General features: G+C 47.7%; 6 protein-coding genes across 6 annotated transcripts; 2 read left to right on the forward strand and 4 right to left on the reverse strand.

Annotated features, from left to right (window-relative positions):
- Positions 1-1,589: 1,589 nt before the first annotated feature.
- BDR25DRAFT_368276 (P-loop containing nucleoside triphosphate hydrolase protein) lies at positions 1,590-7,131 on the reverse strand. Its single transcript, XM_033697044.1, has 7 exons — positions 6,646-7,131; positions 5,328-6,562; positions 5,044-5,277; positions 4,775-4,997; positions 4,644-4,721; positions 3,897-4,490; positions 1,590-3,842 (listed from the first exon to the last, which is right to left on the reverse strand). Exons 1-7 carry the CDS (start codon positions 6,829-6,831, stop codon positions 1,689-1,691), a joined length of 4,704 nt encoding a protein of 1,567 aa, XP_033548273.1. The 5' UTR covers positions 6,832-7,131; the 3' UTR covers positions 1,590-1,688.
- A 1,062-nt stretch (positions 7,132-8,193) lies between these two features.
- Positions 8,194-10,663, reverse strand: BDR25DRAFT_325166 (alcohol oxidase; the record flags this gene model as incomplete). Its single annotated transcript, XM_033692199.1, has 8 exons — positions 8,194-8,229; positions 8,278-8,996; positions 9,054-9,512; positions 9,571-9,700; positions 9,756-9,988; positions 10,043-10,075; positions 10,130-10,228; positions 10,585-10,663. The coding sequence occupies 8 exons, from the start codon at positions 10,661-10,663 to the stop codon at positions 8,194-8,196; spliced, it is 1,788 nt and encodes a 595-aa protein (XP_033548274.1).
- A 1,522-nt stretch (positions 10,664-12,185) lies between these two features.
- Positions 12,186-12,653, reverse strand: BDR25DRAFT_314007 (uncharacterized protein; the record flags this gene model as incomplete). Its single annotated transcript, XM_033691420.1, has 2 exons — positions 12,186-12,485; positions 12,528-12,653. The coding sequence occupies 2 exons, from the start codon at positions 12,651-12,653 to the stop codon at positions 12,186-12,188; spliced, it is 426 nt and encodes a 141-aa protein (XP_033548275.1).
- Positions 12,654-14,535: 1,882 nt separating this feature from the next.
- On the reverse strand, positions 14,536-19,470 carry BDR25DRAFT_286036 (Trs120-domain-containing protein). The gene is made up of 3 exons (XM_033688222.1): positions 19,220-19,470; positions 18,079-19,160; positions 14,536-18,015 (listed from the first exon to the last, which is right to left on the reverse strand). The coding sequence occupies exons 1-3, from the start codon at positions 19,383-19,385 to the stop codon at positions 14,722-14,724; spliced, it is 4,542 nt and encodes a 1,513-aa protein (XP_033548276.1). The 5' UTR covers positions 19,386-19,470; the 3' UTR covers positions 14,536-14,721.
- Positions 19,471-19,661: 191 nt separating this feature from the next.
- BDR25DRAFT_260988 (uncharacterized protein) lies at positions 19,662-25,485 on the forward strand. The gene is made up of 2 exons (XM_033686680.1): positions 19,662-20,396; positions 20,446-25,485. Exons 1-2 carry the CDS (start codon positions 19,944-19,946, stop codon positions 25,132-25,134), a joined length of 5,142 nt encoding a protein of 1,713 aa, XP_033548277.1. The 5' UTR covers positions 19,662-19,943; the 3' UTR covers positions 25,135-25,485.
- A 28-nt stretch (positions 25,486-25,513) lies between these two features.
- On the forward strand, positions 25,514-26,133 carry BDR25DRAFT_354677 (uncharacterized protein; the record flags this gene model as incomplete). Its single annotated transcript, XM_033695351.1, has 4 exons — positions 25,514-25,643; positions 25,714-25,731; positions 25,773-25,841; positions 25,895-26,133. 4 exons carry the CDS (start codon positions 25,514-25,516, stop codon positions 26,131-26,133), a joined length of 456 nt encoding a protein of 151 aa, XP_033548278.1.
- Between the last annotated feature and the right edge of the window lie 308 nt (positions 26,134-26,441).

Below are 26,441 nucleotides of genomic sequence, written 5' to 3' on the forward strand. Positions count from 1 at the left end.
GGTGAAAGCAGAAGTCCTCAGCCGGGAAGTAGAAATCGATACTGTGTTCGACCTGCTCCTACAGCCAGTTGAGCTTCGTTCATGACTGCCATCGACCCTAGAACACGACTCTGTGCGATCTATATCTTTCGCTCCAACTCTTCAAAAGCCGACTCGCTACAATTTCATCATGCATATTCCACGGAAAACAATGAATTATTAGCCAGATGAGAAGGTAACGCGGACCTGCGAGGTCACTGCAGCGCCCAGAGGCTACATATGAAGCTGTAAGTAACCAGACTAAGCCTCTATATGCTAGTGCTTATACCTCTCCGCATAATTTGGCTCCACATCAATGCAACGCTCTTCCGCTGCACCACCACCAGACTTGCAGGAGCCGATGTTTAATGTGTCTAGCAGGGGTCATTAGGGTGAGGGTATTGTATTCGAGTTTGTCGGAGCGCCTAACCAATCTGAGTCGACTGCAACGCTGGCAGAAAGTTTCCCGCGAAAGTTATAAGACTAGCCGGAGATAGCTCGAGAGATCGCGCGTCGTGGCAGGGCGTTGGAGAAAGATTTGCTCTCGGCTTCGGGCAGGGGTGCCGAAAGCGGAAAGCAAATCAGGAACCGAGTAATTCTGTGAAGATGATAAAGCACTGGAGTGGCAACTTCACTTTTACTCTTTCCAACTATCCCAGCTTCCCTGCACTCTTGCGCATTCTACTTCCTCCATCTCCAACTACTCATTATGCTTCTCGCGCACCATGAGTGGTTATGCTCAAAGAGCCCTCTACACCTTCTAAGCTCTGACCTATCGGAGGCTACTCACTGGTTCCACTCGCTGCGATAGCTTCGGCCCCATAGCACGACTGCCAACGAAACCCTGAAAGTGTGGTCGGTCCTTACCCGTGTGAAGGATGGTTACAAGAGCTCTCGCTTTGGGCTGCTCACTTTTTACTCTTCTCGAACCTCAACTATCTCCTTGGAAAGGCAATATCTTTGGTTCCTCGCGTACCACTTCTAGTACGACAGTTACCCCGACAGCCACCCTTCACCCACCTGATAAGGCACTGCTCATTCCTACCGGCTTGCTTCTCAGAAATACACGTACCACTGCTGCATCTTGCAGATCTCAATGACTGGATCGCCGGGAACGTTGGGATTTCAAGAAACTCGACGAATCTTGCGTGAACGAACCTAGATGACAAGGGGTTTTATGCGGCCCATTATATGGAAGTGTGAAGTTAGCCACATAGATAGAGACGACCTGTCCTTGAGCGGTGGTTCATGTTCATCTGAGTACACATGAACAAGGCAATTGCCTTTCCATAGGCAGATGCTTTCCTCTTTAGGCCATGGATTTTGCTTTACATCTACAGGGGTCTGACAATGTCCGACACACCTACGTTTGGTCAGCCCAACTAGCTGCAGTGAGAAAGCGACGTGAACCCCTTTGGACTAGCGCCGCCACTTGTTTCCATGATGATCCCCTCTTAACGGAGACCTACATAACATGGAGAATCTAACGGTGACTTTCACAGCCCCTTAAGGCTACTTACTACCGTTATCGAGTGTAGGAGATATTCAGACGGTAATGAATCATATTACAGGCCTAGCTAAGCTTCTAACCTAGGAACGAAACGACCCGACTTATATTATACAAGGTAGGAAATCACCTTCCTTTATCAAACCCAGAGAAACCGCAATTCTTACTTCTCACCAGCTCTTTCATCCCCATACCTCCTCACAATATTCTCAAACACCTCGTCAAGCGTTGCTTTTCCTACGCTATAAAATTCGACACCTAGGTCGCCCTTGCAGGCTTCCAATGTTCGGATCAATCCTACCAAATTGTGTCCCTCGGCTGGGATTTCAAACCTAAGTTGGCCGCCTTGAGTCTCACGAGATATAGTCGCAGTCGGGAATGTATACTGAATCCAGTCCTTCATTACTTGGAGTTCCTGGTTTGAAGTGCGGGGAGCTGATCGAGAAACAAGGTGGAGGTGGAAATTATTGCCTGCCCGACGTTTCAGCGCTTCCCGCTCACCTATGGCAAGCATTCTTGAACTGATAATGGCAATGCGATCTGAAATTGCGTCCGCTTCCTCCATTGAATGTGTGGTTAGAACGACAGCACGGCCTTTGCTAACGCCTTGGAGGATACGCCACATGTTGCGCTTAGCATTCGCGTCGAGTGCTGAAGAAGGCTCATCGAGAACTAGCACACGGGGGTTTCCAACCAGAGCGACGGCGAGGGATAGTTTGCGTTTAGTGCCACCGGAGAGCTTCTGCGCGAGTTGGTCGGCCCAAGGTTCGAGACCGCAGGCCGTAATAACGGTGCTGACGTTGTGGGCGATGTCTTTCACTCCACGAGTTTTTGCGAAGAAGCGAAGGGTTTCGGTAACAGTGAGGACATCTGCGGAATCAAATTGCGGGCATACACCTAAGCTGGAGCGGGCAGAGATTGGGTCTGTGAGAACGGAGTGACCTGCCACAACTAAGTTGGACTCACGAGTAGATGGTTTTATGTCGCCGCGGATCATGCTGATAACTGTAGACTTGCCGGCTCCGTTTGGCCCAAGTAAAGCAAATATCTCGCCTGTTTGGACACCGAATGTTACATTGTCAACTGCGAGGTTCCTACCGAAGCACTTAGTGACGGTCTCAACCTTAAGATCAGTCGACTTTGATTGTAGGCGTTGAAGTTCTTCCATCAGATCCGCGGAATGCATCGAAGTTTCTGAATCTCCGACTGGTTTGCGAGATCTGCGTAGGAAAGACGGCCGCGGAAAGAAGCTATCCCACCAAAGCAAGAGCGCGAAGCACAGGATAGCCTGAATGAGGAGGTACAATATCGGTCCTCCATACAGACTGAGCGATCCTCCAGAGTGCCCATTGCACAAGAATCCAAATTGGCCTAATCCAACAGCAAAAGCCTTCTCCAAGCTTACTATCGGGGAAATTAGAGCCAGCGGGAAATACACCTTGTCGTTGATATTCTCAAGTTCCTGGAATGCGAACTTGCTTTGGGTTCCGATCAATGCCCCAAAGTATGCAAAATACATCACAATGTTATACATTGCCACGACGAACCAAGCTGCAACAGGGGACTTTGCAAACATGGAAACCAAGTAGCTTATCAGAGTCGAAGAGATGCCGAAGAGAAACATGACCACCCAAAGCAGTGGCAGGCCGTACCAGACTGGAGTCGATGCAGACAGCAAAGCGATGCCGACAACGCTAACGACCAATATGACCTGGGTATCAAACGCAAGGTGTGAGAGCCACAATGGGAAAGGCCGGATGCCGTTGGAGTACTGCATCGATCGCACATTTGATATTCGCTCGTTGGTCGGATATAACGCGAAGAAAGCAGGGTATATAGCCATGATTAGCCCATAATACAGCATAAACATCAAAGGTTTGATATCATATACGCTGGGAAGCTGGGTGAAAGGGAACTCTCCGTAACCTGCGGAGATCGGCACATTGCTTAGGTAGTTGTTTATCAAATTGTTGAATTTGACTCCGGAGTTGGCTTCCCAGACATTGAAAGCAATGGTTGGCTTGTCCCCAACCCAAATACCACCCCAAGTAGAGTATCTGGTATGGTTCGCTTCAAAGTACTTGGAAAATTCATCGTATGTGTCAACTGGTGTAAACAGTTCTCTTAGCTGTTCGGTGCTGTTGAAACCATAGTATGTAGGGTATCGAGTGCGTTTTGTCGAATAAACTTCCGCGATTTGCGCTAGTTTTTCGTCGTTTAGAGCATTTGCTGGTCCAAAAAGCAATTTAGCGTAGGTGGAGAATGACGAAAGGTCACTCCTGAAGCTATAATCTACCACGAGATCTGCCGGTTGGGGCTAAACCCTTCCTTAGTGAATAATTGCGAGATGTGGTGAAGAGGAATAGCTTACGCATTGCATGGGCTTATTGAAGCTCTTGATGAGCAAGGGAGCGACCCCAGCGCCAACGATGGCAATAACAATTGTAAAAAAATAAGGGATGTAGCGACGTTTGAGAATGCGAAATCTTTTGCAGAACAGGAGCCACCACTGTAGAAAAACAGATATTGGTCTGCCTTCTCTGAGAGCGTAGCCGCTACTTGTATCGGTGGCCATGAGAGCTCCACGCGTTTCAGTGTCGTCTCGTTCACCAGACATTGATGAACTCTCGTCTGAGATCTTATCCCCGGTAACTTTGAGAAATAGTTCCTCCATCGTAGGACCAGACACCTGGTAATTACGTATCTTGTTTCGGTCTAGATGCTCTATGAGCTCTGCAGCAATGGCTGCCGTGGAGACTCGATAAACCATCTGGTGCCTCGACGCTTCCTTCTCCACAGGACCAGAGAGTGGAATGTCGATGTCGACGTTCTCAGGGAGCTTCACCGTGAATCCATTTCCGAATGTGCTCTTCAAGGTCGCCGAGGTGCCCTCTACCTTAAGCGACCCCTTGAACATTATTGCGATATTATCGGCTAGGTAATCAGCCTCGTCAAGGAAGTGGGTCTATTCAGGGGTACACAGTCAGCACAGGTATTTGAAGTGACAGGGTTCAGTAATACTACTGCCTTATCTGTGCAGGGTCTTGGAAATACCGCCAAACTAGCATTTCACAATCTTTGCAACAGACCCTGGAGTGAGTACCCCGGAATTACGTACCGTCATGATTATGGTTCGTCTGGCACGCTCTGCGAGGAGAATCTCCCAAATTCTCCTTCTTGAGATTGGATCTAGCCCCTGGTGGTAGCCTTAGTTTAAAAGAGCTTGTTTAGAATCTCCACTAAACTTACCGTGGAAACTTCATCAACTAAGCACACACTTGAACCACCGGCGAACATGGCTGCTAGTTGTAGTTTTCGCTTCTGGCCCCCAGAAAGGGTCTTCGCTCTAAAAGGAAGCTTGTTTTCTAGGTCGCAAGCTTTTACTAGCTCTGCGACAACCTCTTCATTTACCGGAGCAATGCATTTCAGGTCACTGAAGATGCGAATGTGCTCTTCGACAGTCAAGTCGTCCCTAAAGGAGATCAGAGAGCATAGTAATGAAAAGAGTAAAAGCTTACCAAAGTACGTTATTCTGCGGAGCGAAACCAAGACCACCCGTAGGATCAATGGTGATTTTCCCAGAAGTGACCTTGAGCTGGCCCGCGAGGGAGTTGAGTGTGCTAGACTTCCCACTACCGTTTGGGCCTAGAAGACACAGGATTTGGCCTTTGAAGGCCTTCAAATCCATATTTACAACCGCGGGAACAGGTTTCGCTGCCTTGAAGATTGTTTTCAGGAGATTCGGTTTGTAACTGTAATTCAATTAGCTCAAGAATGGTAATTATATAGACATTCAACTTACGTCTTACAGAAGCCAGATAATGTAACTGTAGGAGCATCCGAGGCACTAGGTTTAGAGAAACCACGTCCAGGAGACGCGGTGCCGAACAGAAAATGCTCCAAGAAGAAGGCCAAAATGGGGTAGACGATAATTTGAACGCAAAGGAAAACCAAATGCAAATACAGTTTGATGCGCCAAGCGTCATCGTCTTCAGTGTGCTGCATTATATCGGCCTTCAGTTCCACGGATTCCCATAATGCTAGACCGGTGATAAAGTATGTATAGTTCGCAGAAGGGAAAAGAAGACTGAAAATCACAACCTGTGCTGTTGTTTGTTTTTGGAGAACTTGCGGGAGAATGGCAAAAACAAAGATGATTACGATCATTATCGAACCACTGAGCGGAGCTTTCTTGAAGAACGAGGATCCGAAGAGAGAAAATGAACAAAAGGCTAGGCCTGAGAGGATGTGGTAGCCAACCGGGATGTTGTGTGATGTCTTGGGAAACACTACCTTTGATATCACAATCCCTACTGCGAGCCAGCTTGGAAAGTATACAACAGCAAAGGAACAGTATGTTGAAACAATTCGTAGGAATCTCGCTCGAAACTTGGATCCTCCAGGTATCATGGTGTCGATAAGGCCGGACAAGCCTCTTTCACGCTCGGAAGCAACAAAAGACGTCATGTGGTAAACCACGCCCAGCATGGCAAGAGAGAAGATGGCTCCAAATATGTAGATGCAGAGGGCAAGATAATTACTCTCTCTTTGCTGGTCAAGATCGCTTTGGTCCCAGTAGGTGTAGACCAGGTCGCTTGTCGATGGAAGTGCAGAGGCATTGTTCGAAGTTGACCGTGAGATGATTTCCATGTCGACAGCGCGCTGGAAGGGAAGCAAATACACCTCAGGGCCATTTTTATCATTCTTAACGTTGACAAATTTGCTGCCCGAGGCTCTGTCGTCTCCAAGAATCGTATAATTCCAAACTCCTTTGTCACTACTCGCACTCCCCTCGTCCGGACTGGAGAGAAACACAACTGCGCCATAGCAGGGGGATACTCCTTTTACATTGCTGGCGCAATCTTTCGACATGTCCTTAGTATTCTTGTAAACCCTTGCAATTCTTCCCGAATCACGGACAGTCCGGGATAGAGAATCGATAACAGACGAAACTGCCCCCCCGGTCATGCCGTTATCCACAAAACCAACGACGTTGTGCCCGGAACTTGCTTCAAGCCCATCTTTGAGAGATCGTATCTTTGTTGAGTTAGTAGGAGAGACTCGGAATCGGATTGGTGACTAGTAATTATGTACACAGTTGTAGAGAAAGGGAGCCTCACATTATGCTGCCCGGAAAATCCCCACGTTTGATTAGAGGAGAAGAAGTTCTTGCTGTAGGCAACGACGAGCACGACGACAAGTGGAATAGCGATTGCCCTGATGAAGGTCGAGATAGGTCTTCTCGCGCAAATAAGGAGAAGGTTTTTGCGTATTAGCGCCCAGATTTGTCGAAGCAGAAGATTCATGTTTGATTTAAAGAGATGAGGGTGGGGAATATGAACTGGTGTATGAAGAACGGGCTAGCGAGTGAAGCTATGTGGAGTACTTTAGATTCTCATCGTAAAGTGGAATAATGTGGAGAGAGAGAGAGAGAGAGAGAGAGTTAGCAACAAAGAATTGCATGATGGTTTGAGTCTGCCTTGACCTTTGAGGGCCGCAGATCTGGGTGCCAGAGTTGAGAACATTGTGCTTCCAATGAGCCCGTCTTCCGAGTGGTACAATTAAACGTTCAATACGGCAGTGTCGTGGCAGGAAGCGGCGTGATTGGTGAGGTATGGGAAGGATGAGGCTTTGAAAGGGAGAAGGAAGCGGCTGTGTTGTCGCACTTCGCCTGATTCGGATTAGCCGACCGCACAGACCGCTCTCTAATTGCTTCTCCGATGAAATGCCCCTTCCTCCACTCAGTCCTTGAAACGCTATCTCTTCACTGGTTGATCACGAACATGGTGTGTCTTGTCTCAAAATGCGTGCGTCCTTGCCTCGTTTCTACATGGCTGCCCTTTAGAACTTTCTTTACATATTCGATTGCCAGCTATTTACCCATATTAGGCGGTGGAATGCGCCTGTCCTAAGCACCGCCTAACTCAGGCTTCACCGATCTAAGTAAACGAGGTAGGGTTTCGATTAAGGACATAAACCTCTTGAGTGAGCGAATGCGTTTCTTCTCTCAGGGACTGATTATTCTTTCGCAAACAATGAGACTAAGATCACGTATGTAAATTATCATCTACTACGAAACATTGAACGGGCGGGTATGAGACGTTCGGCCTTTGCATGAATACGGGAGCGCAGGAAGATTGTGCCTTACTACTGTACTGGATCAGGCCCTCTTATATTCCGTCCACACACTAGCTTTCTCGTGGCCCAAATGTTAGAAAATGCCTGTAGCAAAGTTCATCAAAGTTACGCCAGGCGGACTGACTCTGCAGGTCACTTCTCGGTAATGACGAGTTCACTGCAGACAACACCGTGTTCAATGACATCCGAATCCCATTAGATAGTAAGGCAGATTTCGAAAGTAGTTTATTGCAACTCGATCCCTGCATTGTCTTGTGAGAGATGAAAGTTTCGTAGTGAGACGTTGTGCAAGGCGCTGCCTCCTTTGCCAAGGTCCCTTCCGTTGTTGATGAGCAGGGCGAAGCCTCAAAAGATTGCGTCTCAAGAGGCGAAGCAGGAGGGAACCTTGGTAGATTCGAATCACGCATGCCCGCTTTCCTTCAATCTTGCGTTCACTATTTATTCGGTAAATGCACACTGTACTGTAGAGAATGCGTCAATGATCTTCGATTGTCCGTTTCCGTCACTTTTCATTCCAATTTAATTTCATTTCACCATCCTGTCTTTGCTTTAATGATGTCTGCTGCCTAGCCAATTGTTAGCATTTTCATTTCTCCACTGCAAAGGCGACTCACCTTTTCAGCGCAAGCATATACAGTCATGCTCGTCGTGGCCCCTATCAGGGTTGGCATGATTGAGGCATCTACAATTGTTAAGTCCTTCAACCCATGTACCGCAAGCTCCTCATCCACCACTCCTCCCCACTCTCTGGGCATCTTCGCCGCCGTACCCACGGGGTGATACACGCTCGGGTTAATCATATCTCGTGCCCAATCTTTCAAAGCATTGTCGCTCGTCACTGCCACACCTGGACTTAGTTCCTCGGGGGCCCAAACTTTTAAATCGCTTTCCGTCATGTATCGGCGCATGAATTTGATGATTTCCACCATTACATCGACATCAATTGCGTTTGTTGCGGCGCGATAATCGACTGTCATTTCGGCATTCAGGTCATTCTTCGGAGGGAGCACAAGACCTCGACTTAACGGATGCAGATTCTGGATACTCCCGCCAGGCCCGAACATCATCATCTCATTCCACTGCATATTCTTCTCGCGGAAGAGCTTGGAATAGACTTTCTGCTGCTGCTTGTAACCTTCGATTTGGTCTTTTGTGTAAGTGGCCGGCAGATGAGAGGCCGGATCTTGGTTTTCGAAGGCTTTGGATAGCGCTTCGTACTTCTCAGGTGATACAACAGGCATACCGATCATGGCAGCGAGAGTAGGCGGAACTGACTTGCCCCAGGGATTGCGATCCTGGCGCTTTGGCAGAGAACCATTTGGCGTTATGCCCCCTTCCCGGCGTTAGATCATTTTCCGCGGAAACCCAACACTGGAGATGAGACACTTACATTTATAAGCGATCTGTGGGATATAGCTATGATCCTGAAAGTTCGAACCTACGCCTGGTAAATCTTCAACTACAGAAATGTTATACTCTTTCAGCAACTTCGCTGGCCCAATACCACTCTGCAGTAAGATCTGAGGCGTGTGGATAGATCCTGCAGCCAATATCACCTGTTTCCGGGCCTTGGTAGTGACAGGTGGCACAGTCGAGTCGTTCCGGGAAATGAACTGGACACTAATAGCTTTCTTATCACTATTGAAGTTGATCTTGTTGACTTTCGCGCCGGTTAGCATTTCATAGTTGGCTCTGTTGAGACCATCCCAGTGGCCTGTACGAGAGGAAGAGCGTTTGAACTCTGTGCCGTCTTGTGAGATGGGATACCAGTATAGTCCTGCTTCCCCGGAACCGCTGTCCTCAGGGATAGTCATGCCGGGCATTTTAGCCATTGCGTTGTAGAGATTCTCTAGAGAAATCATTAGCAAATTCTGAGCGATTTCATATAGAGATCAAAGCTAGCATACTCATGAATGGCTCAGGACGACCTCCACTGAAAGTTGCGTAAACCCTAGCATCCTTACCATAATACTTTGAGTTGTAGCTCATGTTGAATTCTGCCGAAATCTCAGGATCTGGAGGGCTTAAAGTAATTCCCTTAGAATTCTCATCAGCTTTCCCTTGTGTTTAGTTCTACTTGTACGGGAAGTACCTTCCGAAAGTAGGGAAGTAGTCCATTCCAGTCCCATGTCGAATTCGGCCCACCTAGCTCTTTCCAAGCATCATACTCTGGCTTCGAGCCACGAAGAAATACTTGTCCATTTACGATGGAGCTTCCGCCTACTACACATCCGATGCCAACTTGGAATGTGCGATTCCTTAAATTTGGCTGCATTTCTGAGGTGATATTGAACATTCGTCGTGGAGCCATGTTCACTTGCGTGTCTAACCGGGTATTTAGAATAGGTAATGGCGGCTAGGAGGGGGAGGAATTCGTACCAAAGTAACCGTACTCGAGCACTAACAAGGAGTCTTCGCAGCTATATTAGCTGGAAATCCTGGTGTCAACTAATGGTACTCTCTTACGCTTGCCGCCCTCGGTGAGGCGGTCTCCCACGGTTAGACCAGACGTACCACCTCCAATGATGATATAATCGTACTCAGTGGCTAGTAGCTGAGACGGATCTGTTCGAATTTGGGCATTGTTCGATCCCACAGCGATATGTGAGATAGCACTAACCCAGAAGAGTAAGGTTATTATAGAAGGCATGCCAAAGATTTGGCTAAGAATTAATACAGGGCAGGTGGAATCTAGAAGATGGCAACTATCTTAGACTAAGGCTAGACAGTCACTACAATACCTTATGATGCCGATTGAGCTTGCTATATATAATTGATTCCCCATGGCTTACGGCAACGACAACGATCTGTTGATCTCTTCTGAGCCTGAAAGCGATCTCACCGAAGGCGCATGCCCATTTCATATTCTTTTTATATTGGCCAAGTGCCGAGGACAATTTGTAAGGACAAAGAAGGCGAACAGTCTTCGTCGTGTTGAGAGTGTTGAGAGTGCGGAGCGAAGACGAGCGAATCGGCAATCAGGATCATAATTATGGTCATCGTGGAAGGAATACTGAGAACATTGCAGGTGAAGGAGAGAACCGCGCTCTTCAGTGGTATCACCAACTGGCTGGAATTTGAATCGAGCAAGGATTCCCCAACTTTCCCCGTCACGATCTCTGCACCCCGCGTTTATGTCGCGTGAGTTCCATTAACATCCAGCCTTGGGAGTTAGAAACACACTTTCCAACCTTGGAACTCGTTTATTTCCCCTGCTCCATCCCCCTTGCCAGGGCGCAAGATCGGGTAATTTACAAATAGTTTGACAGATCGAACCAATCCTGTTCTATTAGGTGGGTACTCGAGTTCTGGCGACTTGCGAGAGGAGTCGTAAAGGGGTACGTACTTAGCCGAATTTGCGATATGAGATGAACCACCTGCCACATGTCATGTTTTGTAAAGTTGTATGATTTCAAATTATTTTAAAATAGTATATTTCCCGACGGAAAGAGATTGTATCGCTGGATATGTTGCGAATGCGAGCATGGCGCGAGCCGCTATGCCCATGATGGTACCTGTGCGTCTTGCAGCCATTAGGGATACAAGAGTTGTATTGGCGAGTGCATTCTCACCAAGTAGGTGCACCACCTGCAGGTGGTTGATACATTTGTCACTGGCTTCGGACCTTCGGGCTCACGAATACTGTTGCAGATATTCTCTTGGACCCCATGCAATGGCTTATAGCTGGAGGAAGAAAAAGACGTTGAATCTCTACCATCATGTATTAGTTTTGCTGTTGTTTCATAGCATCAGTGAGGCACTGAGGCACCTCCGTCAAAAACATTTTAGGTGGACTCATAGCGGTTCGTGGATTAACAACACGCAAAATATGCTCTTTCAACTTTGTCCCGGGTTCTTCTATGGAGAATTAACGAGGGTGAATCCCTTTTCCTGTCTCCTTGATTGACGCCAAACTGGTTCTGTATCGCGATACATTCCAGCTGAATCCGTGTAGGAATAGGCCTCATCCCTAGACCCAACTGCCTGTGCTTCATTCGGTACTAGCAGAACTTTCCCTATCGCTGTCTCGACGTGGGCATATTATTCTCGAAATAGGGCAGCGTCGGATATCGGTAGCTCTCCTTAGATATTTCTGGGAAGTCCATCATTTCATCTCGCTGGAACTCCAAGGCTTACTCATAGTCTGAAGGTGCGCCTGAGCCCGCTTGAAGCTTTCTTCGCGAGGTTCAACGATTCCTGAATATCCTGCGGTTGGCGTTGATCCGCCTCCTTTTGCTTCCCAAGGCTCGTCAAACGGCCAGCTTCTTCCTGGAACCGCCTGTTTTGACCTTAAAGAACGGAGCTTGCAAGACAAGTTTCGAGCGCATAACCCGCCAGTGGAGAGGATTACTCCACGTTGTATTCGGCGTCTACTATGACCTCTTGCTCCTTCAAACGATGTTCCTCTTTTGCAGCCATTTTTGCTTTGGGAGGAATTGGTCCCACATCCTCTCTCCTTGAGTTCCTCTTTTGCCACTGGCCGCTGAGTAGACTCTTGAATGCGCTCCACTACTTTACCCTGTCATTCATGGTCGTCTTCTTTAGCTTCTCTATTCTCTCTCTTCTCTCTTGTTCGATCTGCTAAAGTCTGGGTCTCATCGTGTGTAAGTACACGCAGAACAACCACGCAATCCTGACGAACTTCGAAGCGTTCCTTGACCTGTTTCAATGCTTCGGGGCTCACAAATCTCCGATCGATTTTGGTCCAACGAGCACCAGGCGGAATATGCTTGCCCTTTAATGCGCTCTTATGCGGAGCAACACCATCTTGAATTGGGTGAGGGTCCTCAGGGAAGTTTGCAGTCGGCTTACGAAGGATGCCCTTACATACAGTCTAAATTTCAGGCTCTCGTATGTGACCAACAGTATCGGGGCTTCCTGGGGATATACTTAAAGTGACCACATCTGTGGGTGTGAAATTTAACCGTTCCAGGTTCTCGGCAGCCTCAGGCAGAGGTGTTTGCATTTTTGAGGGCTTAGGGAAACACATATTGCGGGGTCAATTTTTTTGGCAATGATTACACCCAGAGCCGTCTCCGGGGTCGCCAGTGCAACTACAGTAGACTCTTGATATAACAATACAATTTTTCCTTAACTTTTTAACTAGTATAGCAAATTATTATATAATTAAACTAGTCACATGTAACTTAAAGGCATCTAAAAAAGCCTAATCTTAGCCTAAAAAGGCTTAAACCTGCCTAAAATAGCTATTTAATGTTCTCTGCTTATGCTGCTTAACGCTCTAAAGCTTAGACTACTGTTTAAGATAATTAAAAGCCTTTATGTTACTAGTAGTAGTTCTATCCTAAGCCTTAGTAAAGCGCTAAATAATTAAGAAAGCTTTAAAAGCTGTAAAAGAGATAGTAAAAGCTTTAGCTTATTTTTTTTAGAGTAACTTTAAAGCTTACTTTTTTAGTATAATAGTATAAGAACAGGGCTCTGTAACACTGCGCCAATACAACTAAAAAAGTGCGAATAATCAACCAACAGTTGATCTTGCGTACAGAATAGTATATATACCCGTCGCACGTAATCGCCATCTCGGCCTTACAATTACTAAGTAAGTTCGAGATAGTTAACTAGGCATCTATATCTTTGTAACACAGTTAGGGCTTTTAGGAGTAGTAGTAGGCGCGTACAGACTGCCTTTTAGCCTTAGAGATAGCCTACTAGGCTATGTAGTATAGTAATTTTAGGTTAATTGTAACAATATTATTGTTCTAAGGCGAACAGCTTTATTAAGAGTCTACTGTAGTCTAAATATGTTTTCTAGTGAGCATGTATCTACACCTCTTCAACGAATCTAAAGTCAATTAGTCGAGGAACTATAAATCTAGGCCTAGTTGAGACTAATTAGCTCCAATTTAACTGATACAGCTTTGCGACATCATCCTCATTTTCCTTCTATTCCAAGCTCCTCCAAGTTTGTTTCGTAAGCTACAGAACGCCGGCCCTAAGTGGATCAAGGCGCAGGTAGTAGATTTTGTTCAAAGGACAGAGAGCTTCAAACACAGCGCCCACATTGCCCAGGTTCGTCGCGCTTCAACATCTATCGAGCTGACACTTTGCAGAGTGGGGTGCTTCCCAAAAAGAGAGATTGATGGTGTTAAATGGAAACCCAATTAAACTAAGTTGTGCCATGGCTGTAATTGTTCGTTAGGTTTATTTTATAGGATTTGAAACGAAGGAAATGTTGAAAGCTTTATACATTGGCGTACAAAATGTGGGCTTATAGAATACATCGAGAGTCCTTTAGTCAGTGGATAGGGAAGGGTATTGTGTGCAAATAAAAGCTCGCATGTTCATATAATCTGAAATGCGTAGATTGGGAGATAAAGAATACGTAAAACATAGGGAGAAAATCATGACCAATTGGGTGTTGCAATGAAAGGACGGGATGTGATTGGCCTACTGCCCCATTATCTTTTTGCCTACCAAAAAAACAAACACTGATTGATCAGATACAAAGCTCAATAAGCAACTATCAGCGCAGAGAGTATAGAATCTACGCTCCCTTTCATAAGTTTTCTTTCTGAAGGCCCTGGCGTCTCTGATGACAGCATGCTTTCATTCTAGAGCCGAGCTGCGATCCGGAGAGTCTCGATGTGGCCGTCATTTTGGCAAAACCTATTCCGATTTGGGTATTGGTCTGACCAAATCTAGTGGCAAGCCGAGTCAGATACATGATGAGAAGAGTGCACGCGAGAAGGAACTCCAACGCTGTGGGAAAATTTTGCAATCCAAGTGAGTCACCATACTTGCAGAACATTCAGCAAAGCATAGTCACTCGAGGATCACACAATACCAGCGGACCATCTTGCTTTGCCCCTGACTTGCTCTGGTAAAGCGGCGCCGTGGGAAGTAACAAGATCCCGGAAGTGATCTATCCGTGCAGCTAGATACCATCAAGATATAACCACTGTGAAAGAAGTGAACTGTCTATTCCATGTGTGCTCGCCACCATCGGGCCTTCACCGACTTTCCCAATGCCATGACTGAAAGGACGCCTCTCTATCAGATTCAAAACTAGTTCGGTCATACCCTCAACCGCCATCACTCTATCTCTTCGCTACAATCGTACATGGTTCCTTGATATGCCAAACCCTAAGCTTTGGCTCGCCCAGTATTTCCCTTTGAAGGATGTTTGCAGTATTACTCCTTACTCTGTTGCCTTGGTCTTCGCTCTCTGCCGTTGGAAGCTCAGCCTCTTCTACCGTTGCGCCCACCTCAAAGGTGCCACCACAAAGTGCGACGATTCCAAGTTCGGATTCAACTGCTTGGCCAGCAGGAATTATTGGAAGCTTTTTCTGCAAGACACCTGTCCAAGAGAATCGCTTATCCAAGTCAAGAGCGATGTTGTGAGGCAGGCCGGCTACATGAGGTTGCAATCTTAGGAGAGGTGATACAGGGTGTAGACTCCGATTATGAATTTTCGTCCTGAGTGTCAAGAAGTCGTCGACACAAACTTCGAATTTTGATTGGCCAATCTGCCGAACTTCACCTCCTTGTCCTGGGGAATCGGGTACAATTTTCGTCTCAATCATGACATCGTCCAGTTTCATTGCCTCTACCATCCTCGGAGTGAACCGAATGCTTCGAAGCTCAATATCGCCGTGTCTACCGTTACTCTCCTCTTTCCAAGTGCCTCGAATCCGCTTCAGCAACTCTGTCCGGAACCAAAAGGCCTCCCTGCTAGCTCTCTCGGCTTCTGGGGAGATTGTGCTCGCACTGACGACAAATTGGCGTTGATTCGCGGGGTTTAGTGAAGGGACTGCAGCGTAGGGGTCTGTCAAGTAAATTTTTGGAAGAACCAATACAAGGCGGTTAACGTGTCCGGGTTGAATTACTTCATTAACTGTGTATGCTTTGCTCCAGGACCCGTCGGATTGGTCCTCCTCGGTGGGTATCGCACGAACTTGGAGTGAGATGGAAAGCGGATTTGGCCATGAATTCCGAAGGTCAAGTAGTAGCATGCAATACTCATCGCCGAATCCTTGAATCCTAGTGTGGCGTAGGAAAATCTGGAAATGAGTATCGTCTTTGTTAAGGAGAATGGGCGAAGGAGTGGGGGATGCTACCTGCGAAACTATTGACGTAGCTCGTGAACGATTTTGTGCATTGGACCAAGCGAAATCGCCTGACAAAGGAACAATATCTGGGCGTTGGAGTTGAACACTCGCATTGACAGTGATGGAGATTGGAACAGACAGCTGCCGCGTGAAGAAGCGATCTTGGACTGCTGAACGCCTCTTTCCGAGGTTCGCGTAATCGAATTGAATGATCGCGTCTGTTAATCGAGTTCGACCAATGACTTCAATCTCAAAGGATGCCGTCTCTCCTGGTTTTATCACAAACGCCTCTTCATCCACCTCCCTACACCACCGGAGAGAAGGAAAATATGCAAGCTGAGTTTCAAGTTCGTGCAACTCAGCGGTGGGAAGATCTTTGTTTGTTGTGGATGCCTGGATCGCGGAGGTTGCAGAATCTTGAAAGGAGACGTGGATAAAGTCGACCGCGGTTGTCTGCGAGGTGTTCTGAAGTGTAATGTGAAACCGTCTCCTTTCCCCCTCAAGAACCATAAGAGCGGCCTGAGGAAGCGAAACATCTGTGACTATCACCACAGGCTGGTCTGGAATGACAGTGAAGGTTAGGGTCTCTGGCCTTGGAGGGTTTAAAGCGCTTAACTCGGCAGAGGTAGCCACTGCAGATGGAGGACGGGAGCTAGGAGCACCTTGGCAAGCCTCAAGTCCAATCTTCTTCATCTTTGACTCTCGTTCTGGTTTCCATGGGTCTGGGAATATTGGGAATAAGCGCTCACGGCACCCCTTCACTTTGACGAAACATCCAGTGATGTTTAAGAGCCCAGCGGAGCGCGCCATACCAACAATCGGGAACTTTTGTGTTCTGTATGGGCCAAGAATAAATAACTTTTCATGAGCCACAAAGTCCACCCCCTCCCCCGCTATCCTTAGGGAATTGACTTCTAGCTCAAAGTCGTACGGATTCTGAAGGGCAATGACAAATCGATACTCGTTGTTGGCAACGAGTATTGTCTCGGTAATACTGGTGTCCGGCTGCTTTAGCCAGGGATTGTGAATAAATGGGCCTTCTTTTACCGAAGAGCCTGTTTCCAACTCGGCGGGACGGTGATGGGTCAGCTTGAGAGGAATGGCTTCTTCCATAATGAAGAGACCGCGAATCAGAAAGTCATCCCAGTAGTCTGTCTCGATATGCTGCAACCCAAGCTTACTGGCTGCTGCTACAGTTCGAGAAATATTTGTAAAGAGTCGACCTTGTTCCTCGCGGGGAAGAGAGACAAACACATCTGTGCTATTCGATTTGGGCGCGGTGCCGGGACCAGCCATCCTAAGCAGCAAGGCAGTGAAGTGCAATACGCCACTGAAGTCTGGCAAAGCTTCGCAGAAGGTGATGCACATCCTCAAGATGTCTAGCTTCAAGTTTAAACTCCCAAAAGACCTCAACGATGAAGTTCTAAGAATTTCCTGGACAACGACTTGGTTGGCCGTATTTTCTGAGGAACCTGTGCCACTGGGCGCAGTGGAAGAATGTGTCAGAGGATTAGTGAAAAAGCTCTTTGAGTTCGGTATGCCGTAAATCCGCCCAAGAAGACCTAGAAACTCGTCGATACCGTTCTCAACCTCCCCTTCCCCGAGATGCAATGCCCCGGCTCCGGAATTTGTACCACTAGCCATGTTGAGAGCTGCAAGTCCTGCTGCAGGGTGCACACCCATCTCAGCAGCACCTATTTTCCGAGCTTGAACGAGTCCAGGGATCAGCGAGGTTATGAATTCTTTCATGACAATAGCCTTCTTTCTTTGTAGCCCAAGAGAAGATAAAACGGAAGCGATCCCCGCGAGAACGACTACGCGGTCAGTAGGAGTCATCCCTGCAACCTCAGTTTGAGCCGGCAAGGCCCTGAAGAGCATGGTGGCTATGTCGTTTCTTGTAGGATTGACGCACACTCTGGGGACAGACAACCTCGGCTTTTGTCGAATAGGAACGTTCTGAACAAGGTGCTGCAATGCATTGTCGTCTAGCGTTCCAGCCGAGAGATTCATCACTGCCATTAATTTTGAGAACCGAATTACGCATTCTGAGAATGCCAAAGGCGGAAGAGCTTCGCCAGCGAAGTTTGATGCTCGGTTGTAGATATTGAGAATCATATTGACAAGATCCGGGATGAGAGAGTTGAGATTTTCGAGGGCAATCTCATGACTAGATGGTTTCGGAGGTACAGCAGTTGTGACATCTGCCATACTGCTCGACGGCGTATGTTGGGGAGATTTTGTACCCGAAGATTTGTCTGCAATTGGATAACAAATCTGGGGTATCTAGAAAGAGCAGAGGCCATTGATCAGCTACACCAGTAAGGTTTGCTACTTTGAGGAACTCACCTGAAAGTCCATTCCGGACCATGCAAACAGTAAAAGACAGACCAGGATATTCTCAAGCGCTTTGGCATGCCAAAGATGATCGCTAAAGGCACGGGCTCGCGTCGCGCCCTCCGTGAGTTCCCTGAGGGCCTCGTGCCATTGTCCGGCGAACAAATAAAGGGTACCAATGACAATACCGACCCTCCCTCGGCCTTTATTTCGAGCACGCTCTCCCACCCCTCCGGAACCGAACCCATGAATCGAAACTCTGTCGGCACTCGAGTCCCTCGTGCTTGCTGCATTTGACTTTCCAGATGTGCTGTTTGTCCGCTGTAGGGCACCCTGTATGTTAACGCCAGATATCTCATCAAAGGTGGTAGGTGGTGTGCGTGCTCCTTGAGTGGTGGGTGAAGTTGCTCTTGGGTCTTCCGGGGCTATCACAGCGCCTGATGATGCTGAAGGCAGTACTGGCATGGACATTCGATTAAGTTCTTTTTGGGCTGTTGTGACAGGAGAACCAGGTCGAATACCTGAAGGTATCTGCGAACTTCGCCGCGTAAATTGGGAACTTAAAGTCTCCGGGTTGGCCCAGCTGGGAGGGCCCTCTGAGTGCCCATTCGGGAGAGATGCAGGTGAGGACAATGTTGGTAGGGCTTGAATCGATCTCGCCAACGTGGTCATTTCCGCTAGAAGTGTGGCAGTAATGTCGCACATAAAAGTCTTCATGGTCGTAGTCTTGAGCTGCGGGACAGGAGGTACAAGGAGAGTTCCTTCCGGAAGCCATTGATGCCGTTCTCGGGACTGACATTCAAACATCATCAGGCGATGTAAGTAGACTCTTGGGAATTGCTCTCGAATATCCTCAATGGCATTTTTAATCTCTTGAGCCTCTTCTTCTACCGGCTCGGAAATGTCGTGGTTGCCATTCTCCGCACGTGACTTCTGCAGCCAGGAATATTCTCCTGCATCTCCAATGCCAATAACCAGAAGTGGTTCTCGGAACTGTTCAAATGGAGATAAAGAAAGCTGCGAAGATGGTGGTAGAGAGGTTGAAAGGTCATAAAGAAGAGTACCGCTGGGAAATGCTAGGGGAGAGAACATGTCTAAAGTAATGCCAAGATCAGCGAGCCACTACTACAACGGTGCTTTGGGAAAATCGTACTTCTGTCTGGCCGAGGATCAGGGCTTATGTCTCCTAAACGAACCACGCCTTCCGGCTGGAGCAGTTCGACGAAGGCTAAGAAGCGTGAGCGCTTGATGCGACCCACAGGGAGGAGAAGGGCCCGAATGCGCGCAGGCGCAATGGGGGAAAGAGGGTCGATTGCCATGACGACATCGGGAGCAAGAAGGCTGCGCTGATCCTAGAAAATTTACATGTGCAGATGCGACGTTGTGGAGATGGTAGAGGAAGACATTATGATGTGTGGACTTCGAAGAGTGAATGCCTATTGTAAGAAGAGGATTTGGCTGACCTGGCGGTGGCCCAAGTCTTGGCGCGCTAATCCCAGTTTCTGACTAGCACGAAACGCCACGCCCCCCCCCCCCCTGGGACCCTGAATCGCGTCTCCGTCTACGCATCGTCCATACTCAACCCTCAGCCTACCTTCAAGGCACCCTAGGGCTTGACTCTCCATATCTTCTCTTTCGCTTGCATTTTAATAGCGTGGGTATAGAAGGGGTTACATCAGCATCGCTTCCTCTGCATTCTGTTTCTTTCTTTTGCCTTGCCACCAAGCTTCAAGACCCACGTCAGCCTCAGCTACTTGGACAAGTCACCTGGGCTGTGACCTCAACTTTTACTTTCGTCTGTCATCCACGGGTCTATACACATACTCTTTGCTCTACTCCGAAAACTAAAACGACTACTTCTCAACCGAGCACTAGCCATGGCGGGCGTCGACTTTGCGCGGCTGCGCATGACGACAATGAATGACGGGCAAGATAGCGAAGTCACAGTGAATACGAGAGCACTCATCGACAAAGTGTTGGCCCGTTATTCGAGCGAACACACGACCCTCCGAGAGCTCATTCAAAATGCATCTGATGCTGGAGCTAGCACTGTGATTATCAGGTTCGATACAGATCCTTCCTTAAACGTGCCTGCGCCACAGACTTCCGACAAGGCCGTGCTTCTCAAACACATTATTCAGCATCACACCTTGAAGCGATTAATTGTTTCAAATAATGGCCAACCGTTCTCGACAGCAGACTGGAGTCGATTAAAGAGTATTGCCGATGGCAATCCCGACGAGACCAAAATTGGGGCTTTCGGCGTCGGATTTTATTCTGTATTTGCAGATTGCGATGAGCCTTTCGTTGTCTCCGGGGACAGGACAATGGTAACTACCCCAAGAATCAAATATGGCTTCGACCTCTAACATCCTATAGGCATTTTACTGGAAAGGTAATACATTATCAACCAAGATTGCAACCTTTCCTTCAGGACAGGCAACTTCCAACACAACCTTTTCGCTCGACTATCGACAGGCGAATCCCGCAACTCCATCATATAACCCCTCCAAAATACCAAATCTTCCGACTTTGTGTCAATTCCTGGCCACCAGCTTGACTTTCGTTGGCCTTCAATCGATAGAACTTCACGTCGATGACGTCAAAGTCACTTCTTTTACGAAGAAGATATCTCCCCCATCAGACATTCAAGTGCCCCAAGGATTGAGAACTGAGACCGAAGGAGGACTTATGCGTGTCAAGCAAGTTACTCGCCAACACTCTCAGATAGATGCTGAATGGAAGAACGTTATTGCAACTGCCCAGGACCCGCCAAAGCGCGCCGCCGAATTGGTACATACCGAAGTGAGGAACGCAGGGTCGACTCTGAAGAGCTTTTTCTCCAAGTTCGCCAGCCAACCCACACCAGTACCTATGAGAATCAACAAACCTCTACCGGCCTTTGATAAAACCTCGACATATGGTGATGACATGTCTGGAGATTCGAAAGGTACCATCTTTCTGCAAGTCTTTACGGTTGAGGTTGAGACTCGCGTTTCTCGGAGTTTTGCTGCTGAAATCGAGCGTGCGACGAAGAAGCCACCGCCACGAAAAACTAAAATTGCTCTCCTCACGTCTCCGTACCATGACCCATCAACTTCTTTGTCACTAGGATCGGGAACGACGGCTGAGCTCGCATCCAAAGTATTCGCCGAAATTCTCCCTACCAACGCCGGCAGGATCTTCATTGGTTTCCCCACCGCTCAAACAACTGGATTCCTTGCGCACATATCAGCTCCGTCGCTTATTCCTACTGTTGAGCGGGAAAATGTTGATATGAACGCTCGCTACATAAGCACATGGAATATCGAGCTTCTCCGGGTCGCTGGGTTAGCGTGTCGGATCTCATATGCTTCAGAGATGGCAACAATTAAAGAGAAAGTTCATGATACCCCGATAGCGGCCCTGATCCCCCAGGCAGTGTATACTTTCCAACAATATACTGCTAATGCATCTCATCCATCTACTTTACTAGGAGAAACGATCGAGGAAGCCTTTTGGAATTGCTCAAAGGAGCGCACGATCGACATACTATCTTCGAAAGGTATCCTACCTAGTCGGTACGTCCGCATGCCCGCAGAGACTCTAAGTTTCTTGGGGGAAGTCCCTATGGTGCCCCAAGAACTCGCGACTGGAGCGGTAACATTTATGGTTAAGCTTCATGAGCGCGGCTTCATCTCCGAACTAACGATGGCGGACATCCGCCAAGGACTCGAGTCTAGAGCATTGAACGAAGAGGAACTGATGGAATTCTTAAAATGGTGCGGTGCCAAAATAGAGAGCAAAGAGATTGATGCTCTAGGAGTCCACAGTCTGTTTGACATCACAGTGGCAAATATCGGGCTCACACCTGGAGACACTACAGTCGGCAAGATCCTTCAGCTAGGCAACATAAAAACCTACGTGAATGCGTCCCGGATCACGCCTACCTTACCAACTCCTCCAGACACGGTTCCATTCGCTTTCTCGAAATCAATTCCCCCCAAGCAACTGCAGATGTTTGGTTGGACCGAACTTTCCATGGTTCGATGGCTTCAATTTATGACAACTGCCCCACTGCTTCAAGAACTAGTCATATCCGATAAACTTGCGTCACAGGTGCTTGGTCTGACAGCGAAGAGTTGGGATCAACTTGATGGTGCTTCAAAAGAAGCTATCATCAACATTTTAACCCCTCATACCATTATGCCTACCAAAATGGGCATGCGGCGGCCGCAAGATGCGTATTTTCCCACTGTCAAATTATTCGAGGATTTGCCTACAGTCAAACCCTTCACGGGCTCAAAAGACAAGTTTCTGCAAGCTCTGGGGGTTCGAAAAACGGTCGACTTGCCTATGGTCTTCGACCGTATGAGGACGCAGGATCCTAATCAGGCTGAGAAAGCGTTATGGAATCATGAAGATCTTATTCGGTATTTCGCGTCCGTCATGGACGAGCTACCCAAGAAGGATCTAGATCGACTGCGGCTAACCCCCTTTCTTCCTGGAGAAGGCCAGACGGTGCAACAGGGTCAGTTGTTCAAGGCAGAAGATTTATATGCACCAGACCAGGCAATACTCTCCCTAGGACTTACTCAGGTGAAATTGCCTTTTGAATTCCGCCCAAATACGCGAGAAGGCATGCTGTTGGTTCGATTAGGCTTAAAGCAGTGGCCCGGTAGCCCTACGATTGCTACCATTCTGCATCACGCTGGAAAATCAAATGACAGGCCATTGTACACGCTCGCCATGGAATATTTTTTGCAGAACCACTACCGACATGGATACGCAGCCGAAATTAAACAACTCGCGTCCATCACACAGCCAATTTTACCGACCGAACAAGTGCCTTTCCCCACACTTGTGGCACCTTTCCAATGCTTCACTAACGAGCACGCTGCGTGTTTAGGTTATCCGATACTCAGGTCAGATATAAGGCCCCACGCGGACAAATTCGGAATCCAACGAGATCCAGACATTAAAGACTGCATTCAGAAGCTGCTCAAGCAACCTCCGAGAAGCAAGACGGACGCTGAAATGCAATTTGCTTATCTTGCGAGTCGCTCGGGCGACCTTGACCAGCACCAATCCTTGATGAATGACATTTCCTTTGCCAGGATCGTGCCAGTATTCCGCAAATTTTATATAGACCCAGACTCTAGTGGATTTGAAGACCATAAGAAACAGCAAACTGGGAAGGCTGAACTTCGTATTCATCACTATGATCCGCCTGAAACTGTGTTCGTGGGGCGGGATCAAGATTACAAAGGTATTCTTGATTACGTGCAGTATGGTCCAGAAGCTACATCCTTTCTTCTCAAAGTTGGTGCCAAACATGAACCAAGCAGCCACGATTTGGCAATGCTCTTGTCAAAAAACCCATCAAAGTTTCTGAACACAATTGGCCATGAACGGTACCTTGACCTGCTGAGGAAACTCGCAGACCATGCTGGCAATCTGTGGAAAGACAAAAACCTTGTACGGACTCTTGTTGCCTCTCCAATTCTTTTGGGCTACAAGGACATAAAGATGGAAGCGAAAAAGCTGGTTCCGGTTGAGGAGGATGATTTCGAAGATCTCGAAGACTCAGACGTTCAACGGGAGTGGTCTCTTAACAAAGCGGACCAGCTAGTAATTATCGACGAGGTTCATCACTACACCAAGTTCCGGGATTATGTCATTGCAACACCTCAAGATGACTTACTCGAGGAGTTTTATAGTCGCTTTGGAGTAAAGAAGATTTCAGACCTCGTCAAGAAGGATCAGCGTGTTGGCGTAATTGTTCGCGACCAGAGCCCGGCAATCAAATTGAAGAAGGATATCCTTGAGCGTGTCCGCCTCTTCTTACACGAATACGAGCGTGATGGATCATCCAAGAGTATACGGCACGATGGCCGATGGCTTGCCAGTAGCCTATCCGTTCAATGCGTCGCCGATATTACGATCAGATATTCCCTTGCAGATCGTGGTGTCGCTACATCAGAGCACAGGACTGCCGCCGAAGTTAAGCTTCGTGGTACTGGCCACACCCTTTACGTCACACCAAAGTATGACATCTATCAGGTGTCTCGAGAGTTAGTTCGCTTGATTCTTAGCAGGCCAAAGCAGAATGACGTTATTGCGCTTGAACGGATCTTAACAGAATCTTTACGAAGGCTGCAAGAAAAGGGTATAAACGTCGAACGTATCCTCCGGAGGAAGGAGTATGAAGCTCGGATTGCCAAGCAACAGGAGCTTGAAAGGGAACATGAGGAGCAGCAGCGTCTTGCCGAACAACCGAAAAGTGGACTCATTCATTTAGAGACAGCCGAACCACCTGGAACACCGGAGAAAGGTATTGATATGCCTGGAGCTTTTGGCAGCCCCGAAAATAACAGCTTGGAACTCGCAGATAATCATCGTAGCTCCAGCGACAGAGGAGTCTTCAATAATTGGGCTAGGAAACTAGGTCTGAAGAACACTCCCAGTCTATCTGGCACTGATGGACCTCAGATCAACAGAGACATTCAAGCGACGAGGACCAATATCCAGAATGCTATCAAAGAATGCAGACCCACCAACATGCAAGTTGTCAAGAGCAAACACCACCAAGATCCTACTGAACTTGACAACGGCGGATATTGCACCGGGGAGCAGTGGGAGAACCTTTACAAAGCATTCACCATTCCATACTCTGGCCGACACGTCGATATCTACTTTGGCAAGCACCAGATAGAGAACCCTAAAGACCTTCAAGAGCCCTTGTCCGCCTTTCTACCTCTCGTTTTTGGGCTGGCGTCCATCTTTGGAGTCGACCCTGCAGCTGTCAGCATCTTCCTAGACAACAAATCTAACACGGTGGCGTTCAACCTAAGTGGGAGTCTTTTCTTTAACTTGGCGTGGTTTATGGCGCTCCATCATGCTGCGTATGGCACGAGGGAGGGACGTCTCAGGGCGTTGGACTCTTGGTTTTTGACGTTTTCGCATGAATTAGCGCACAACCTTGTCGCGGATCACAATGCTCGCCACTCGTGGTATCAGCAGCAAATTGCCATCGAGTACAGCCAGTCTTTTCGAGCTGCACTTCAGGGCTTTACTCAAGGGCTATAAAAATGGCGAGGGTACTTGGCCAGTCCGGGTTTTATGTGAAGGTAGCCTAGTGTCGTAGAAATGGTTTCACAGGCTTCAGCTAGGATATTGAGGACGCTTCTGAGTAGATATTAGCGTCTTTGGACTGCATTGGATTGTACAAGGGCAGAATAGGAATACTTTCAGAGGTATTCAAAGATGGGTATTGCATACTGAAGCGGCTTTTCTTGTCTTTGGCTTCCTGCGAAATTCGCCTCTCTGTTCTCATCTCTTTATTAGTTTTTTGTCCTTCAAATCACATCTCAGTATATCACAATGCCCAGCCCGTTATGGAGCCCAATCAGCTTTGAAAGGTTACATTAGGTTATGTTGAGAGTTGTATTGCTGGTTTGGTATTCCAATGACTATCGCTTGGACGTTTCACTCTCTTGGTCTGTTCCACGTTTCTTTTCGGTATTTTCGGCATAAAATACCATTCGCAGTCTCACCATGTCGACGTAACGAACTCCGTCGGCGATGCTTGATCACTTGTCAGTTACCCATATGATGTTAATGGGCTTTACCTTTCTAGTAGCGCTTGATTTGCTTGACGCTCCTTAGTGGTACGTTTGCTTTCATGTCTCGCATTTTTTCACAGTTAATATTATGAACCATCACAGGTGTGGCTACATATAGGCGAGTATTAACCGGATTCCTCGTCCATACCTACGCAAACATTTTACCCAAATGTGTGAAGGTAAAAATTGGACGGCTTTCTCCAATACACGCGAACATTTCTTAGCGCGGTACGCTCTTCAGAATCAAATTTCTACACTCGTACAAATACAGCATCCCACACAAGTCCAACTCATCCCAACCGTCATTCCCGAAATGCGTCTCCACACCCTCGCCCTCCCCATCCTGTCCTTGGTCGCGGCCTTAATTCCCACCAACAACAACATCGCGCTGACGACTCCCGACGGCCCGAATACTCCTCTGACCTACTCCGAGGACTTTATTTGCATCCAAGGCACTCGATGATGCATGCATGCCACTGCATTTCTCGGTCAGATGAGCGTAGCGAATGTCCTAGACGCAGTGGGTGGGAGATTGGTACCTAGTCAATACCACAAGATTGGCGCCAACAGATCATGCCATTTGCGGTTGACAAGACAGGCCATCCCTTGACATTTCCAGGAGCGGACCTGAAGTTAAGGATAAGCGTCGCTGTGGTGTTCTCCTTAATTCCAGAGGCGAGGAAACTTACATCACCAAACACCATATTCTTCAACTTATCCGGATGGTCTCCGAATCTAAAGGCCGAGTGATCCGCCGTTGGGCGTATTTAC

The sequence above is a fragment of the Lindgomyces ingoldianus genome (genome assembly GCF_010093535.1).
Source record: "Lindgomyces ingoldianus strain ATCC 200398 unplaced genomic scaffold BDR25scaffold_14, whole genome shotgun sequence".
In the NCBI taxonomy this organism is placed as follows: domain Eukaryota; kingdom Fungi; phylum Ascomycota; class Dothideomycetes; order Pleosporales; family Lindgomycetaceae; genus Lindgomyces; species Lindgomyces ingoldianus.